Here is a 17,440-nt window from a genome sequence, read left to right on the forward strand (position 1 = left end):
CATCAGCTACATATTGCAAACTTGAATGCCGATTATATGCTCGCTAGCAGTGGAAAACGATCTTGTTCGCTATGAGATTCCTGGGCAACAACAGGTATCTGGGAGACAAATGACACAGAAAGAGACGACTAACTTATTACGGACCTCTCGGTTTATTTATGGGAACTGATTCATCAAAGGGAGAGGAATATGAGAGAGCAAGTACATGACCTCAATAACAACCATAAAAAATAACAGCATGGGATCATAATCTCTATTGCTTTGTTTAGTGGCATGCATGCATACATACATGCATGCGTACATACTTTATGTGGGGATGGGCAAATGGGAGTTACGGATTCTTGCCGCCATTCCCTGGCTTCCCCTTCCTGGGATCATGTTTGGGGTTAGCTCCTCCGTCGTCATAATCCAGTGTGATCTCCCCTAGAGCCCTTATTGCACGCATCTGGACATCAAGACATTTTTAAAAAAGGGTAAGAGAGAGCAAATATAGATACTTACAATAATAATTTATCATGCAGACAGAAAGTCATCTAGAAATTTATACGTGATACAAGCTAAAATTCATGGGGCAGATGATTCTTTCTTTACATGTCAAAATACATTTTTGTGCTTGTGTGAGTGTGACCGGACAAGGTAAGAAACCTCTTTCCATAAGATTGCATGGAGCAGAGTTATGGACCCAAAGTACTGCAATGATGCTCCACAATCAACAGTGTTCACAGATCAAATTCTTGATTATTTTTGTCTAGCAGTTTCTTTTTTTTTTTTGAATGATCCATGCTTTTTGGTTTTCCTTAATGTGTTCCATGGTATAAAAAACAGGTTATCTGAATATTACATATGATCATAGGAAGATGATGGCATCACTACAAAACCTTGATTATATGCTGAATGTAGCATAAATGCAAACTATATGTCAAACAACGGTCCATGTTGGATTACTTTGTAGTTTCTCTGGCTATTCTTCACGAACCATCGCCAGTTTTTTCAGACTATAAACACAGGATTTAACTAACATGAAGGTGCTTCGGCGCCACTTTAAAATCAGAGCACCATACTTCATACCACAGCCAACTTGTGATAGCACATGAAGCAGCATTTCTAGCTGCATGCGTGCGGCCTCTAAGATTTAGGAGAACCAGAAAACCTTGTCCCGGCAACAAAGTTCATGCCTGAATGGGTGTTCAGCATTATGCAAGGAGCATTTATTTGTATGCAGAAATTTGAATATGGGGGCATAGCCATCCACATTACCTTGCTCACCAAGTGTCCAGGTTTAATTCCATCCTCAATGCTCTGGACTGGGCCTGTGGAATAAAAATTGCTTAACAAATCAAGAAACAAATGGAGTACAGAGACAGGAAAAAAAATTACGTACTTGAAGACGTCTCAAAAAGAAGAATTAGGAAAATGAGAATGAGGACAGGCACGAGTCTTGGCATGGTTAATGCTACTGCTGCTGTTCTCAGGAGCTGGTGGGTGTTAAAGGGAGGGGTGTGGCTCCTCTTATGCTCGACTGGTGGCAGCTGAAAAAGCCTTGTAGGTTTTTGACATGGTCCACAACTCATGATTGTCTTCTAGAATGATGATGATATCCATTAGCCCACCAACAAGAAGTCAACTGCACTAACTTCAGATACTTCAGAATTCTTGATTCCCTGTTCACCACCAAAAAGCTTTTTTATGTGGTGGTAGAAGCAAAACATACATGCCTCTTGCATGCTTCAACTCCCTCGGTTATTAGCCTAGCCAACTCAATATTATGTTATACCAGCTTCATTACGATTTAATTAAATTTTACAAACCCCACAGGTACCACTTCCAAACCTAAGGGATATATCCTGTCTAAAGAGTAGTTTCGTTTCAACCTTTTGCAACTGCATGTCAAGTGGCAACAGACAATCAAAGAGTTTGCTAAAAGGGAGACGCATGGTCTGCCGTACCGGTCGGTACGGATCGGTACCGGCCGGTACATATCGGTACCGAATCCTACCGGTATGGTACAGCTACATATTTCGGTACCGAACCATACCGATGCGTACCGAACTGTACCGATGCGTACCGGCCCGTACCGATGCGTATCGGCCCGAGCCGATGCGTACCGGCCCGAGCCGATGCGTACCGGCCCGTACCGATGCGTATCGGCCCATGCCGATCCGGTACCGACGCGTGCCGACCGATACTGACCCGTACTGATCCGGTACCGGCCTGAACCGACCAGTCCGTACCGGCTCTAAATTTTTTTTGGCTTTTAGCCCCATCGGTACAGTACAGGTTCGGCTCGGTTTGGTTCGGTACCGTACCGGTACCGATGCCCACCGATACGTCGGTACAGTCAGTACCGCGTATCTTGGGCGGAGACGTGAAAGCATTTCAAGAGGAGGGCGATAAGATACTACAAGTTAGAGCACAGAAGAAAAGCCCTGCTACTTAACTTTCACCATTTTTTTACAGAATGCCTAAGAGAAGAATTAATACAATGCTAGCTTTTGGGAAGGGCTACCACAAACTATGTGACAAGATAACTAATTTCAAGTCATAACAGCAATATCTTGTCAGGAAATATATAAATATATAAAAACAAATTCAATCCATTTTTCGCATTCATAAAAGGAGCTTAAGGAATGGCAGTTTGACAATGACATCTGATTATATGCATCTTAATTCTTAAATACCCAGCAAAATGCAGGAGTTTCCCAAGGGAAGATAAAAATAAAAAACAAGTGAAAGAATCTAAGCTGAGCCATATGGAGTGGATTAAGCATGTCTCTAATAAACATGCGTGAGAGAGTGACAGCAAAAGGAGGTGCAAGAAAAGAACAAGGTAAGAACGCACCAAGTAATAGTCAAAACAAAACCATTGGATGATCCTCTGGTGCTGCACACTGTTACAGATCTTCTTGCTCCCGCTTTCTATTTTACTTTCTATATTTGTGTATTTCTCTGTTCTCTTACCCATCTGATATTCATAGTTTGGTTGCGTGAGGTGTTTCTGTCTATGGGAAAAATTCGGACCTCTCCCAACCACCACCACCACTGTATTGTTAGTAGAATCGGGACCAAGATACGGGTGGTGGCCATCCTATCATTAAGGTCACCACTTTCATGAAGTTGACCACCTATCCATATCCCTAGCTTTATTTCCCTGCCATACAACAGTGCGTATATACTCCCACTACCTTCGGTTTTATCACAGCATTAGGTCTCCACCACCATCAAGAAACAAAAAAGTCAGTAATATGACTCCTATTACCCTAAACCTGTTGTACTTCTAAGAAAAAAGAGGGGAACTATAATTCCTTGATGTGCTACTGAAACGAATAATACTTTATGCACAATGTTTAACATTTTACACAATCCACATGACTAATGCAATGTTTAGCATTTTACACAATGCACATGACTAATGCACGACTGCACATATCAATGGGCCACATCTGTGCGGCATCTCCATGCTCCCCATGTCTCTATCTCCTTTATTTCGAGACATGGGCAAAAGTTGAGCATAATGCGATGTCCATACCAATGTTGAAGTTTAGTCTGAGTAGATTCTCAATCCTTTAACTAGATAAGCATATCAATGTTATCATTGCCACTTTCTTTTTCTTTTTGCACAAAATTTTGATGCCAGTATGTTGAATCAATTAAACTGGAAACATGAACAATTTGCATTCATAGAGAACTATGTATTTGTTTAACCACAAAGACATCAATATCATCGTTGCTATTTTTCCTTTTCGAACAAAATTTTGATGCAGGTATGTTGGATTAAATAAACCAAAAGAGAAATAATGTGCATTTATGCACAAGTATTTATTTATTAGCTGATGTGGGAAAATGATCAAAGAAATTTCAAACTTCAAAGGCCTATAATCCAAAAGTTTGCACAATTTCTAAAAGAAATTTATTGTTTACTTCAGATATATTTTCCCTATTCATTAACACTTACATTATAGAACTACAGCAATATAAGCTTAGGTCCAATGTCTCAAATAATGTACCTCTAATATTTGGTATTATGCTCTTAATTCTTAGCCATGACTGTGCTGCCATGAAGAAATGTCTTCTACTCCCTGAACATCACCAAACCTAAAAAGGACCAGAATGCCAATGGCTAGCATTCCCGATTGTCTTCATAGCGACTCTCAGCAGCTATACAACAAGAGAGTTCAGTACAATATGTACTTCAGCATCTGCATCAGGATCTGGAAGTCCCAGAAAATAGAATGTTATGAAATATTCAATCAAATGATTTGGTTATTATGCACAAATAGTGGATGAACAGTTAGCAAATCTGTATATCGTGATAGTGGAAGAATTTGAAAGCATGTGAACTACAGGTATTCATATTAATTTCAAACACTTCGATATGTTTTAGCTTTTAAATTGGATTCGTAGGGCAGGATCTGAAATATACAGAAGTAATCCCACTATATAGCTACACCAGTTTGCTCACTCCTTTTCTTGTGGACATTGAACTCCTGAATTTTGAAATCTTCTTGATGTTTTTTTTCAACCAACCCCTAGATATCTGTCCAGAATCCATGTTGCACTTTGCACTTAGCCGAAGGCAAACTACATTGGCCAATGACACATCCTAGTTTCTCATAAGATTTTGAAAACAAGTTTAACATAATAGCGAAATGTTGTTATAGTTATGCTATCCATGAATGCATTAGATTACTTCCTGCATCCTCCGAAGCTGTCAGGTGGGACAAAAAGGGTAACATCTGAGCCAGCTATCATCACACAAGTGGTAGAAAGTCACTCCTCTCACCTCTCTCTAATGATGTTTAAACAAAAAAACTCAATACAAGACTAGATATTTCAAAATTCAGCAACCAAAAATATCATCCTAGACCATGCATGTAAATACATCCCCTAACTGAAGTTTATATATACCTAGTTCATTAAAAAGACAGATTTTGACAATTGCACAAATCTATGCATTTGCGAATGTGGGATGGGAATATTTATGTTAGTCTCTGCAATCTGTATACTTGTATTGTTTATCTAAAGATAATAAGGTACACAATTAAATAGTTTTTTGGATTGAATATTTTAAATCTGTGCACATGCAGGCATTCTTATAAGAAGGCATAGAATTGAGCATGAAGACAAATAGACATGTAATATCTGTTCCATCTTATTTTACCTGATATCTCTAGCAGGTTCAGCATACATTCAAGTAAATTTGACTCTCCCTGTAATTACATGTCTTTAGCCACTAGTCATGGCCCCAAGAATTAAGCCACTGAGATGTAAATATAAGAAGAGTACCTGCAGAGGGTGTTTTTTATAAAAAGACAAAATAGTATGTCAAATTAAATGTTTCAAACTTCCAATGATAATTAGCAATCATGCTTCTATTCCACGCATATATGTGTGTGAAACTATCATGTGATCACAGGAGCACAGAGTATCTTTTAATCAACTGCAATAGCACATTTTTTCCACAAATAGATTGATTGAAAATTTGATAAGCAGGCAAGATTATAAAATAAAAACATATAAGCATGGAAATAAAGAATTATTGCATGTTACATCATGCTTATTAGGTAATCACCTCTATAGAAGAAACGTGCTCCTCTATAATCATACAATGGGAAAGCCTTTAAGTCCAACTTTGCTTGGCATATGACATCTTCTTGTTTTTAATATAAATATGAGAACAGAGTGCACATTTACACCATTTTCCCCACCCATGCAGCTACTGCTATCTTCAATAAACACATCTCCTTAGTTCAGTTCTCACCCTAAAGGAACTAACCTTCTGGAACTTAGAGTGCATTTATCAAGCCAGACGGAAACCAAAGTAGGAAACAAGTTCAAATCGTTTCCACATAGCAAGATAAGATAAGATAGGGCGGTCTTATAGGAAAACTGAACTCTCCCAGCAAGAAGCCCTCGAAACAAACAAATAAGAGAGATAGAGAGAGGTAGGTTATCTTAAGAAGGAATAGAGAAAGGGAAAGATAAAGGGAGGGAGGGAAATAGGGATTTTGTTGCCAATTACTAATGCCCCTAGATCTTGTAGCACACTGTGACTTGCTCTTTGCTGTTCATTGCTGCTTGACATCTTACCTTGTCATCTCCAAAGCCCTAAAATAAAAGAGAGAAAAGAAAAACAATAAGAAACACCAAATGAAGACAATAGGTAGGGTGAGGCAGATTAAGAATAGTTGCTAGATTTTTTGTTCGGACATCCTTTTATCGTAAGGATTTTACTCTAGCTTGATAAGTAACAAAAAATGTAAATGCTATAATATATTAGGGAGTGAATTTATCAATCTCTTTAAAGAATACATTTGTGAAACTACCCTCCTGCTCAGGAAAATCAGTTAAAAACCGCATGGCATTAGTTCTTGAGTGTTTTTCCCACTTATGTATTGTTCTCGCATCCATTTCCTCTCAAAGTCATTAAGGTATATATAACCAGAAAACATAAAGCAGGCCTCCAAGGATATTTCTCATGCTTGCGCTCATGACCAGTCACCATACAACAGAAAAAACATGCATGCTATCTCTAGCCAAAACCATATCCATGAAGCCTGGTCCCAGCTACTTCAGATGGGGTTTATGAAACCTTATTCGCCAAGAATTCCTGTTTAGGGTTGCCCTCTGATGTATGTTAAGGAGTTTATCTTTTCACAACCTCCATCCACAGAACTTCTTTCTCCTCTTCCCACGCCTGTCAATAAAGGTTAAAGTATATCTCCCTACCAAAACACTCTTAGATCTCTGTTATAAACAAGCATAACATCTCACCCAATTTTCCATCATTTTCTTTTAATATTCTAAATTCTTAGTCTATCCTTCCCCTATTTACCACAGGTCCATCTACACATTCTTATCTTTACTACATTCTCCATTTCGGAGTTTGACATGTTTTCTTACAATTGACTGCCAACCTAACTTCAGTCCTTCACCTTCTTCCATCTGGACTTAGGTTCGGCATTGACAAAATTAAATGTGCTTCCATTTGTATACAAAATATAATAGGAAAAAACCAAGATGCAGGGGTGGAAATTAGTTGAATCACTCCTGCATTTTTTATTTAAATCCATGATCCATCAGGAGACACTTGTCCCAAGAATTTGTGCTTCAAAGTAAATAATAATAATATTAATAATTGCCTCAACTTAAATACATTTGTAATAGAAAATCACAAAATCATGATTTAAGAGAATAAACACAATTGATGATACTTTCTTTCTACTGCTCATTCTTTAAACAGAGAGCTACAAACATAGATTCAGCAACAAGAAACAGAGGATGATATCAAACTAATTTTTTTATGGTAAATGTGATACATGCATTGTAAACAAATCAACGATAATTTAGTCTTATGATGGACTTAAGATGTAAGTCTACTGTATGTTGAGAAATTGATAAACATCGCATGACTGGATTTACCAAGAAAATTTGATCGGTACCATATAACGGTACAATAGATCCAATGGGAAAAATAGTCCATGTCTGGAATGAGTGACAAAGGCTGCATATATAATATGCATATAAAATTCACTTATCTCACATCTAAATTCAGTAAAACAATATGGAAAAGAAATTAAAGCAACCATTCAATAAAAGATAAATTTTGTTTATAGACTGGAGACACACAGAATAGCCTAGTGAAGATTGCCAGTATAAAATAGCTTTTCTTTTAACAAAAGAAAAACTGATCATAGGAAGTCTGATATTTGTGCATCACTTGAAATTTCAGATGACCATGCATTATCAACTGAGAAAATGCTGTTGATGCACAAATACGACAAGCTTCAAAAGAAAAGGCAAATGATTATCCAACTTCTTCAGCAGCTGGGTAAATGAGAAACCTAATCCACCCCATCTAAGATCTACTTTTCCTTTGAGCATAACATGATCCTGTATCTGTATTAAACTAAGTAAGCTCAATTATGTGAGTCAGATTAGTTTTTGTGTTGTATAACACAGCTAAAACATAACAGAAAAAGAAATGGAAGCTTTTGTTTCAAACAATGTTTCTAATTTTTTATTACCCAACATCATGATATATGAAAATTTTCAGCAGAAAGTAGTTGATTACACATCTTCCAAACAGATGCATGTGCTCCAACAAATCCTTCTGGACCGTTCTAATTTTTTTTCCTGCTGAACTAACCATTCGGAGCATCTATGCAAACAGAAAAAAGTCAACCTTTTGTCAAATTATCAGCCCCATTTTTGCACGAATTTAGTGTTTACTCGATTAGATACTTGAGCACGCATTGGTAATGATAATTAAATTCTAAGCGACCAACCAAATAGACAAATATGTCGATCAAGATGGCTAAATTTGCTGTAGCGTTAGATGCCCATGAAATCGACATTTTCAATCACAGCTTGTCACCTACAAAGAGTGGAGGTTTCTCGTCCTTTCATTCCTCAGATACAACAACGCTTTCTTATATTCAGCATCCACGTTTTAATCCGTACATTAGATATAAAAAAATCCACCGAAGAAGAGGAAAGCAAATATGAAATGAAGAATACCAATCAAGATGCTAGCTAAGGGTAACATACCGGCAAGGGCATTCGAACACATGAACACTGAAAGAATTCTAAAATCATGGCTACCTAAGAAACGAAAGTCAGCTCTAATTTCGGAGATCCTTTACGTTTTAATCATTCATATATAAGAAAATTAATCAAGATTTTGGCCAAAAAAAAAAGAAGAAAGAAAGATTGGAAAGGGAAAGAGACCGGCAAAAGAATGGCAGGACCAAGAGCGACATCGATGGCGAGGGCCCACATCGGTGGTGGAATGCCATGAGCGACCGCACCTTGAGGCCTGGACCTCGGTGCGGTGCTAAAGGGAACCAGAGGCCATGCAGCCGCACCAACACCCTTATTCGTCTTCGTCCGCTCTCTCGCCGCGAGAGAGAGAACCTGAAACTTTCGACGGGCGCCCGCGATGGGGCCGAGGTAAACACCTCGGAGGTAATTATTATATTAATATAAGGACCTTTCCTCATATATATTCCTTATCGGCCCCGGCCCGTTCCGGCCCATACATTCCCAAGGATTAGTTCCGAGATCTAGTGAGTTCATATCGACTGCAGCTACTTATCGGGCGGTCCGGGATGGGTTCGGGCTGGGTTCAGGCCAGATGACTGCACCAATTTCTATGGCCCCCGGCCTTCGGACCTCTTTGCCTGGCCCAAGTCCGCTACATATGGGGTTTCGAGCTTCGAGGCCGGGCCTTGGGCACCAAAGCCCTTATTTTTTTTGATTGCTTTGTGGGATTCGGGATCTAAAGGATAATAGGGAAGTAACAATTAGAAACGTTAAGGTTAATATAGTACATTAAAGAATATATAATATATTTATTAATTTACAATTTATAAAATCAGGTTCGGGCTGGGTCCGATCGATGTAAACCCAAGTATGGACCATATAAAAAAATGGGCTTGATTTTTAGGCCCATCCCCATCCATTGGGCTGAAAAATCAGGGCCGAGTCCGTCCCGGGATAAGCAGGTTCAACCTAAACCAAGGGATGCTTTCGCGTACATATAGCTGACAGAGAAGGATGTGAATTGTGAACCAAGAAAATTCTGAACATAACCATTAATCTCACTACTACTTGTCAGTTTCTGCCTCCACCGTGGATGCATGCTTCCATCACTCAGTTTGATCTGAACGTTGTCTGAAATCACTGGTCCTCAATTTGTGGAAGCCACATGGATGGCGGATGATTGAACTGAGGGGACCAGCCAGACACAGAAACCACAAAGGATCTGAGCTAAGGAAGGGTGAAATACACCAATTTATCTCCGCATATACGAGGGAAAACCCACCAATAACAGAGCCTGGCTGTAAAAGGTGCACTAGATTTCATAAGAAGATCCACAGACGGTAGGCAGTAAATGATAAAGTAATGAGAGGGGTGTAAGACCAAATAAGGTACGCTCGTATCCTGTGAAGTTGTATGATTATTTTTTTCTTTTTAATGCTGATCTTTTTGCGTAAAGGTGTTAGGGGTTGATAAAAACACACAGACCTTTCACCGATCTGTGGACCGCAGGATATCCGAACCAAGGAATTGCTTCCTGCGAAATACTCCTTCCAGCCTATGCAGCTCTTGATACAAGCTACCACAGGAACAAGACTAAAAAATAGAAGTTGGATCGCCTGCAATGCTAATGCAAAGGCAAATAAATATTTAGAATGCTGCCACGTATGATATGACATGGCCCAAAACCAAATAAAAAAATTCATATTACCAGCAGACTGAAACACTAGGGCTGGGGAAAAATTGCACAAGCCCCATTCCGTGCAACAACAACAAGCTACACAGATACATACGGGCAAACTATCTTTCATAATGGCTTACACGGTTTTAAGTATGATCTCAGAAGAAGAGCCCACTGGAAAGGGAACAGAAATAGGGTGGCGAGCAAAGGTTTATCTAGATATATGCAATGCAATTGCATATGGATGCTTAAGACACTTGTAGAAATGATGAAATGACTGACGCAACAACATATAGAAACCTGATTACATATGGGTAATGCTTACAACAAAAACCACATGTAACTCCAAAGTATCCAGAGGCGGGGGATGATGAAATGCAGACAGACCAACTGCTGAAACAATGCAAGACCAAGACAAAATGCCAAAAAAGGAAGATTATAAAAAAAAAAGGCTAAACAATGCAGAGTCCGGGGCAAGAAATATATATTTCCAACTTGACCAAAGTGGAGGAGAGCATGGTGAAACAAGAAATTGCTCTTGCGAGGAAAGTAAAATCCTGTTTAGCACTGGGTGCTATTCGCTTGCGACGGCCAACCTAATATTGCTTGCCCGCAGGAAAAGGATAGCATCGGAAGGTCACAAATAAAATGCAATGAGCATAACTGACGCTGACAGTGACACAAAGGTCTTATGCAAGCCATGAAAATGAGACCTCAGGCTGTGCAGCCAACAGAAACAGAGCTCCCTCCAGCTTTTTCGAGAAGGGACATAATTATCCTACTTCTTGGTGCAAATGAAAAGGGGAACCCGACTCCATGTTGCCGATGCATGAGCTAGCAACAACTGGTAAGACTCCACCCCTGGTAAGACTCCACCCCTTTTGTGCGAAACTGGTGATGACCGACACACACGTATGCAATCCCAGACCAGACTTGACACGACCCAAATGCATATGCAGACTTCTAAGGCACCGGAATTATCATCAACCAGCAATTGCCCGACTGATAGCTAACTTAGCCCAATCGGCAGCTTCTTTAATCAAATGGTCATCAGATGACAAGCATTCTTCCAAAAAGTCTTTGCTCGAAACAGACTGATTTATCAAAGGACCGGCATGACTGCCTAGTGTATCAGCCAAATCGCCCAGAACACCTATTGCAGTCTTCATCACTGTATCATCCCTGATAAACACAAGAAACCAGACATGGGTAATCATCGACAAAATGATTAATGAAACATATAAAGAATAGCTGAAAAAAGAGCCATGGTCTGGAAACTCACATGTCCTTCTCGTTGTACAGAGCATCCAGGAACTGAAGGACGTGAGGAGCATACGGCAACAGCAACTGGGTCTTCGGAGAGTTCTTAAAACCTTGCAATATGCCAGAGTAAGCTTCCAAAATTCCATTCCTGAGCTGATTTGTGTACTCAAGCATTTCATCATCAGCAGTCGCGGCATGTGCAGATAGCTCTGCTGCGCTCTGGAGCATAGGCATGGCATAAATCAAATACTTCTCAAAGCTCTCCCCTATTGCCAAAGCAAGATCGCCAAAGCACGAAAATATTGGGGGCTTCACAGATCTGTGCAGCTGATTGCTGGACAGATCCTTGAGGAGTTGTGTCATGATTCCATCACAAAAAGGCAAAATCTTATCCTCCAATGCCCTGCATAAATCTCCAACAACACCAACAGTGATGGCACAGACCTGATACTCCTCAAAGTTTTGGAGACCCATTTCCAGATAAGGATAAAATCCTTGCATATACTTGACAAAATTTGCACCTGTGGCGTATGCCAAAGCACCAATAGCAAGCATAGCCTCTTCATGAACTGTTGCATTTCGGCAAGCAAAAACCCTCAAAAAGAGATCCATTATCTGATCTGCGTACTGCAAGAAGGCATACTTTGTTGTCTCTGATGCCCCCAACTTCTGGATAATCACCTGCAAGCACCCACAAAGAAGGCCCTGCAACTCATTTTGCTTCTCTCTCTCATCAGATGACAGCTTCTGTCCCTCAAGAGTTTGGTGGAGCTCCATCATGATAACCGGCACCAACTGCATCACTATTGGAGCTGTCTCATCTGTCGAACACCTCACAACTTCATTCAGAGTCTCATAAGCTGCAGTTCGCAGACGAGATTCTCCAGCATCTTCTCTGTGGGTAACATTGAGGAGAGCCTGGATAATCTCCTGGAAGTAAGGAGACAATGGTGATGCTGGACCAACATCCTCATAACCTTGAGCAAGGAAATAGAGAGCGCCACAGGCCTTTTCAGCAACATTAGGGACATCTTTCATGCTCTGAAGCAGGACTGTGAGGATCTGCTGACAATTTTCTGGTGTTATTATAGGTGTTTCCACAGTTGAGCCATGAAGAAACTCAAATATTCTTCCGAGAGTCCATGCAGTAGTATCTTTGACATGATTATTTGGATCTTTCATCAATGCAGTCAGCATAAAGTTCAGGGCAACATTGACAATGCGAGTGAGCTTGTCTGGTGATGGGCCCTCCAAAATAGAACCAAATGCATATGTTGCTGCTTCCCTTTGCCTCCAATCTGGTTTTGTTATGTTTTCTTCAATAAAGGGCATCACAAGAGGGACTATGTCATCTCCAACAGTCCTTGCAACCAAACCCAAGCATGTTCCCCCAGCCATTGCAAGATTCCAAGCCCCTTCATCCTGATCTTGATCTTCCTCCTGCTTAAGGAGTGTCTCCAATAGCATAGGAACTAAAGCAGGAAGAGCCTGCTTAATAAAATAAAAGCAAGGGATGTCAGAATCAGCAGTAAAATCACCTCCATACTCATCCAAGATGTCAATTTCCTCATCACAGATTGAGCTCCAAAACTCTATAGCCTGAAGAGCAACAGGCTCTTCATCTTCCCTCACAGCTTTGGCTGTAATATTAAATATATCCTGCATGTATGATGCAAGCTTATCATAATAGGTAGATGAAATAGCGACCAAACACTCAAATGCCGCCTGTCGTATCTTCACCACGGGTGACAGAGTCGCTTCACAAACAACTCTCATAATATAGTCCCTCTCCATGTCATTTGAGAAATTAGCCTGCGCAAATCCCAATGCATTGTACAATGCTCGTGTAGCAGCCAACCTGACATCAGGGCTCCCCTCAGAAGCATTCATGCCCTGAACAACTGCGGTAAGTATTTTATTCACTTGGTCTTGGTCAACAACCTGGGGAGAAACTTCCTCGCACAAATAACCGAGGGTTTCAAGTGTTGCTTGCTTGACATGAGGCTGGAGCTGGTGTATGTTGGACAGTAAAGAGCCTATGAGTTCAGGCCATTGCTTCTGGGGCAATTCAATACCTGCAATTTTAGCAATAACTTGGGATGCAGTGGACCTAGCATCAGGTACAGGAGAAGAAAGGGTCTGCAACAAGTATGCTTTGATCTGGGCCTTCACACCCATATCCAAAGATAACCATCTTTGCACAAGTTCATTTTTCCTATGCTGCTCCTTTGCATCCAAGGCATTTTTAAGAATCAAGCCAGCTAATTTACGGCTATCCACTGGCTTCTCATTGTTTGCCAACTCACTGGAAAGAGACAGCAAAAAAGCAGGAAGATTTTGTTCCTGAAATTGTTTCAGGCTTTCTTCTGCATGTTTCCGAATTGAACCATCCACTGACTGTGCATTTAAGAGGATCTGGGTTACTTCCATTGCCATCTTGTGCTTCTGAGAGGGAAGGAAAAAAAAAAAGAGAGAAGCAATCAGATACAGCTAAAATGTGGCCTTCTTTTTTTCCTTCTTTTCAAAAAAAAGATTTCTTATATCATCTTCTATCCCCATGGCCCACAGCGCAGGTGCTTCGACCCTGAATAAGAACCTTCTATAACAGCCTGGAGCTAAGTGCCATATATTCAGAACCACAGAAAAAGGAGCACCCAAAGTTTGCAAATGCGAACAGGCTGCTCAACTTTAAGTTCATGCCACAGTTACATGAAGGGCCCAAGAGAACTTAGATAAGCCCACAAGAAATCAGGCATTATTTCAGTTGTTCATTAGCGAACATAATACAATCAACAGAACATATGCTTGAATTCATTTAACATTCTCCCTACAAAGAAACAAATGATCTCAAAGGAAATCCAATAAAAAATGACAGCACCAAGAGTGAAAAACCAATAGTTAGAAGGGCAAGCCTAATATGGATGATACGTAATATAATCTTGTTCATCATATTATAGATACAAATGAAGCAAAAGAAGAAGCACCAAGGGTACGTCAAAAACTATATGATATTTTCACTACATCTGTTCAGTATAAGGAGCACTATCCCCAATCAAAAGGTGAAGAGATCTGTACTAATCTATATCACCCAACTAAACGATTAAAACATGAACAAGAAAAAATTGAAACTTGAGAAGCAAATTCAAGCAAAAAGACACATAATAAGATCAATCTCGTCGGAGTGATTATTAATATTTATGAACCAAGCTGAAATGCATCAACCATAACTGACTAAACAGGACGCAAATATCAGCAGCAACAATAAGGCCAGATCTTCAGTATGTTTTCTTAATTTCTCAATATAAACAGCAGATCTGAACAAATCCATAAGGCAGTTTTAGTTAACAGTACGCTAATTTTTACAGATCAACAAAAATGAAATCCAGGGTTCATACTATATTTATCAAAATTTCAACTTTATGTCATCCATGACTCTTTTCAGTCCCAAACCCACAAGAAAAAAAGAACAGATTACTTGAAAATAAGCCATGATTTATAACCCATCGAACCTTGGTAAGGAAAAGAATTAGTGCGCAAATCCGAATACCAACAACACCAAATAAATCCCTAATTCCAAACCATCTGAATCACAGTAAACAAGAGACCGGAACAAGGAAAAAAACACTGAAATCGAATTAGCGAAAGGCCACCTTTACGAATTAAAACCGTGGATCAAGAACCCTGATCCACCAATAAAACCCTAGTGGCTTGCGCGGGGACAAACCGGCTAAATTCCTCAAATCTGGCCCAAATCGAATGGAAAAAAAAAAAGGCTGTCTTTGAGATAACTTACAGATATTCTTCGACGCCCCGATCGCCGGAGAGATTTCTGAGAGCCGATCGACGATAAGACGCGCGGATTTGGCGGCCGCGGCGCGAAGAGAGTAGAGAAACCCTAGGGAGAGAAAAGAGAAGAAGGGAGAACTGGAAGCGGAAGCCAATTGTGAAGCTGGGAAATAGAAATTCTTCGATATCTATATCTTTTAGTATTTCTATTGAAATATTGATATTCTTACCCTCTTTTAGAGCATCCGGACCTACGATTGTAGGTACCTGTGTAGGAAGAGAAAAACAAAAAGTCGTTCGTGACAGGCTATAGCAGGGCAAATAGGGTGAGTTATTACAAAAAGAGGAGTCACATTATATGTAGTGGGTCTTTAGGGTTCGGGTTGCATCTTTCGCGCGAAAGAATGAGTGATCTTATTTCGACGCCTCCTGTCATCCGGCTGCACAGATCTCGAAGCGACCATTGTACAATCGAACGATGGATTCGCTAAAAGGAAGGTGAATCCTTCTTTTTTCGTGAGAAAGATACAACCCCCTGTCCGGCTCTCCATGGCTGCTGCAAGTTACTTATTTTTAAAAGAAAAAAAAATGATTGCTATATTTTATTCATGTTATTGTAGTATCTGTACCTCCCTTATCACGCCTGATCAGATTTTTGTTTTTTTTTTCTTTGTTAATGTACTTTTTCACCCACTTTCTGGGCACCCATGTGTGCACCCTCCGACACTGCGTTTAGGATGTCGACGTGGTTCCATACCAGGGAAGAGCGCACCGGTGTTGGTATGAACACCATAGTGCTGTCGCTTTTGAGATCCTTGGAGTCATGGAACTTCATCTAGGGCAGATAGAATGGCAAAGAAGGCATTTACTTGGTGGCATGAAAGGTGATGGTCTACTAATTGGCGACGAGATGGGCACTGTTGGCGGCGAGACACGCGGCTAGATATATATCCTAGAATCTGATAACCTGTGGAGCGCCCTAATAAAGGCCAAATACGTAGCTCACATAACGATGGTTGACTTTCAGGCAGGGAGTCACTACTCCTTCATTTGAAGGGAGATTTGTTTCAATGCTTCATCGGTGATGGTCGGTCCATTGATATTCTAGAGGACAGTTGGATTCCGAGTAGCCGCTATGTCGGGTGTCGACAATGATTGATTCGGCGAGGCTAGCAGGATGCAGAGTTAGTGACCTGATCCTTCTGAATAGGGCAGGCGAAATGAGGTGTTGATTAGGGAGGCATACGGGGAGTAGCTGCCTGAGAGGATTCTAGCAATTCTGCTACCTAATGGGGAGACGACAGACAAACTAGTTTGGGCGGCCATAGGAAGGGCTAAGGTATGTGCCACGGGCCTGCAAGCAGTGGTGGAAGGGAAGTTCACCGGGCAGATAGATGGAGGATGGATTTGGAGGATGCACGTCCACCCCCGAGTGGCCTTATTTATCTAAAAAGTGGCATGGGGTTGTCTACCGACCATGAGTGTGTTGGCTAGGAGGGGTGTAAGATGTGCAGAAGGTGTCTTGACATGGAGGAGTCTATTAGCCATACTCTTCTCGGATGCCCGTGGGCAGCACAGATTTGGAGGAGGGCCGCTTTTTTCTTGTCGCAGTCCACCGAGTCAGCAGAGGATCCGCTTCTCCATCTGAGGAAATCCATGCGGAGTCCGAGGACTGCCGAGTGGAGTATCACCTGTGCCTATTTAGCGTATCACATATGGTTGAACAGGAACACCCAGGTCTTTGAAGACAAGCGGGCGCCCTCAAGGACTGTAGTGGATAAAGCTCTCCTCCAAGTTGTTGAGATTACCAAGACTACCACGGCAACCTCATCTGGGATGGCTAGGGACATCTAAGACTTCCACTCTACTGTTACAATGCCCAGGATCATCCTTATCTCTTGGGAGCCCCCACCCTCCAGTCATCTCAAAGTGAACTTCAACGGGAGCGTGCCCAGTGATGGAGACAGAGCAGGTATGGGTTGTGTGATCAGAGGTCATGACTCCAAGCTGATTGCTACTAGGGGGCGACTCACTTTTCAAATAACAACCATAAGAACAAAACTCAGGGCAGCATAAGAGGATATCACCTATACAAGACAGGTGTTTGGGCATCCTTCTTAAAGGGGACTCGGCCACGATGATTGAATGGATACTGGATGAGGGGCAAAAGGG

The 17,440-nt window shown here is 40.9% G+C and overlaps 1 protein-coding gene and 1 long non-coding RNA gene across 4 annotated transcripts; both read right to left on the bottom strand.

The window, feature by feature from the left end:
- Positions 1 to 123: 123 nt before the first annotated feature.
- LOC103697026 lies at positions 124 to 8,967 on the bottom strand. Of its 3 annotated transcripts, none has more exons than XR_005507250.1 (7): positions 8,728 to 8,967; positions 5,570 to 6,105; positions 5,159 to 5,207; positions 4,005 to 4,208; positions 1,382 to 1,661; positions 1,258 to 1,310; positions 124 to 445 (listed from the first exon to the last, which is right to left on the bottom strand). It is a non-coding gene; the product is annotated as an uncharacterized LOC103697026 (long non-coding RNA). The 3 variants fall into 3 exon arrangements; XR_602508.3 differs by having other exon boundaries at positions 5,159 to 5,283; XR_602509.3 differs by lacking the exon at positions 5,570 to 6,105 and having other exon boundaries at positions 5,159 to 5,283; positions 8,728 to 8,956.
- Positions 8,968 to 10,211: 1,244 nt separating this feature from the next.
- Positions 10,212 to 15,603, bottom strand: LOC103697027 (importin subunit beta-1-like). Its single transcript, XM_008778788.3, has 3 exons — positions 15,276 to 15,603; positions 11,502 to 13,927; positions 10,212 to 11,401 (listed from the first exon to the last, which is right to left on the bottom strand). Exons 2-3 carry the CDS (start codon positions 13,916 to 13,918, stop codon positions 11,203 to 11,205), a joined length of 2,616 nt encoding a protein of 871 aa, XP_008777010.1. The 5' UTR covers positions 13,919 to 13,927; positions 15,276 to 15,603; the 3' UTR covers positions 10,212 to 11,202.
- Between the last annotated feature and the right edge of the window lie 1,837 nt (positions 15,604 to 17,440).

This window comes from Phoenix dactylifera, unplaced genomic scaffold, assembly GCF_009389715.1.
Source record: "Phoenix dactylifera cultivar Barhee BC4 unplaced genomic scaffold, palm_55x_up_171113_PBpolish2nd_filt_p 000139F, whole genome shotgun sequence".
Classification (NCBI taxonomy): domain Eukaryota; kingdom Viridiplantae; phylum Streptophyta; class Magnoliopsida; order Arecales; family Arecaceae; genus Phoenix; species Phoenix dactylifera.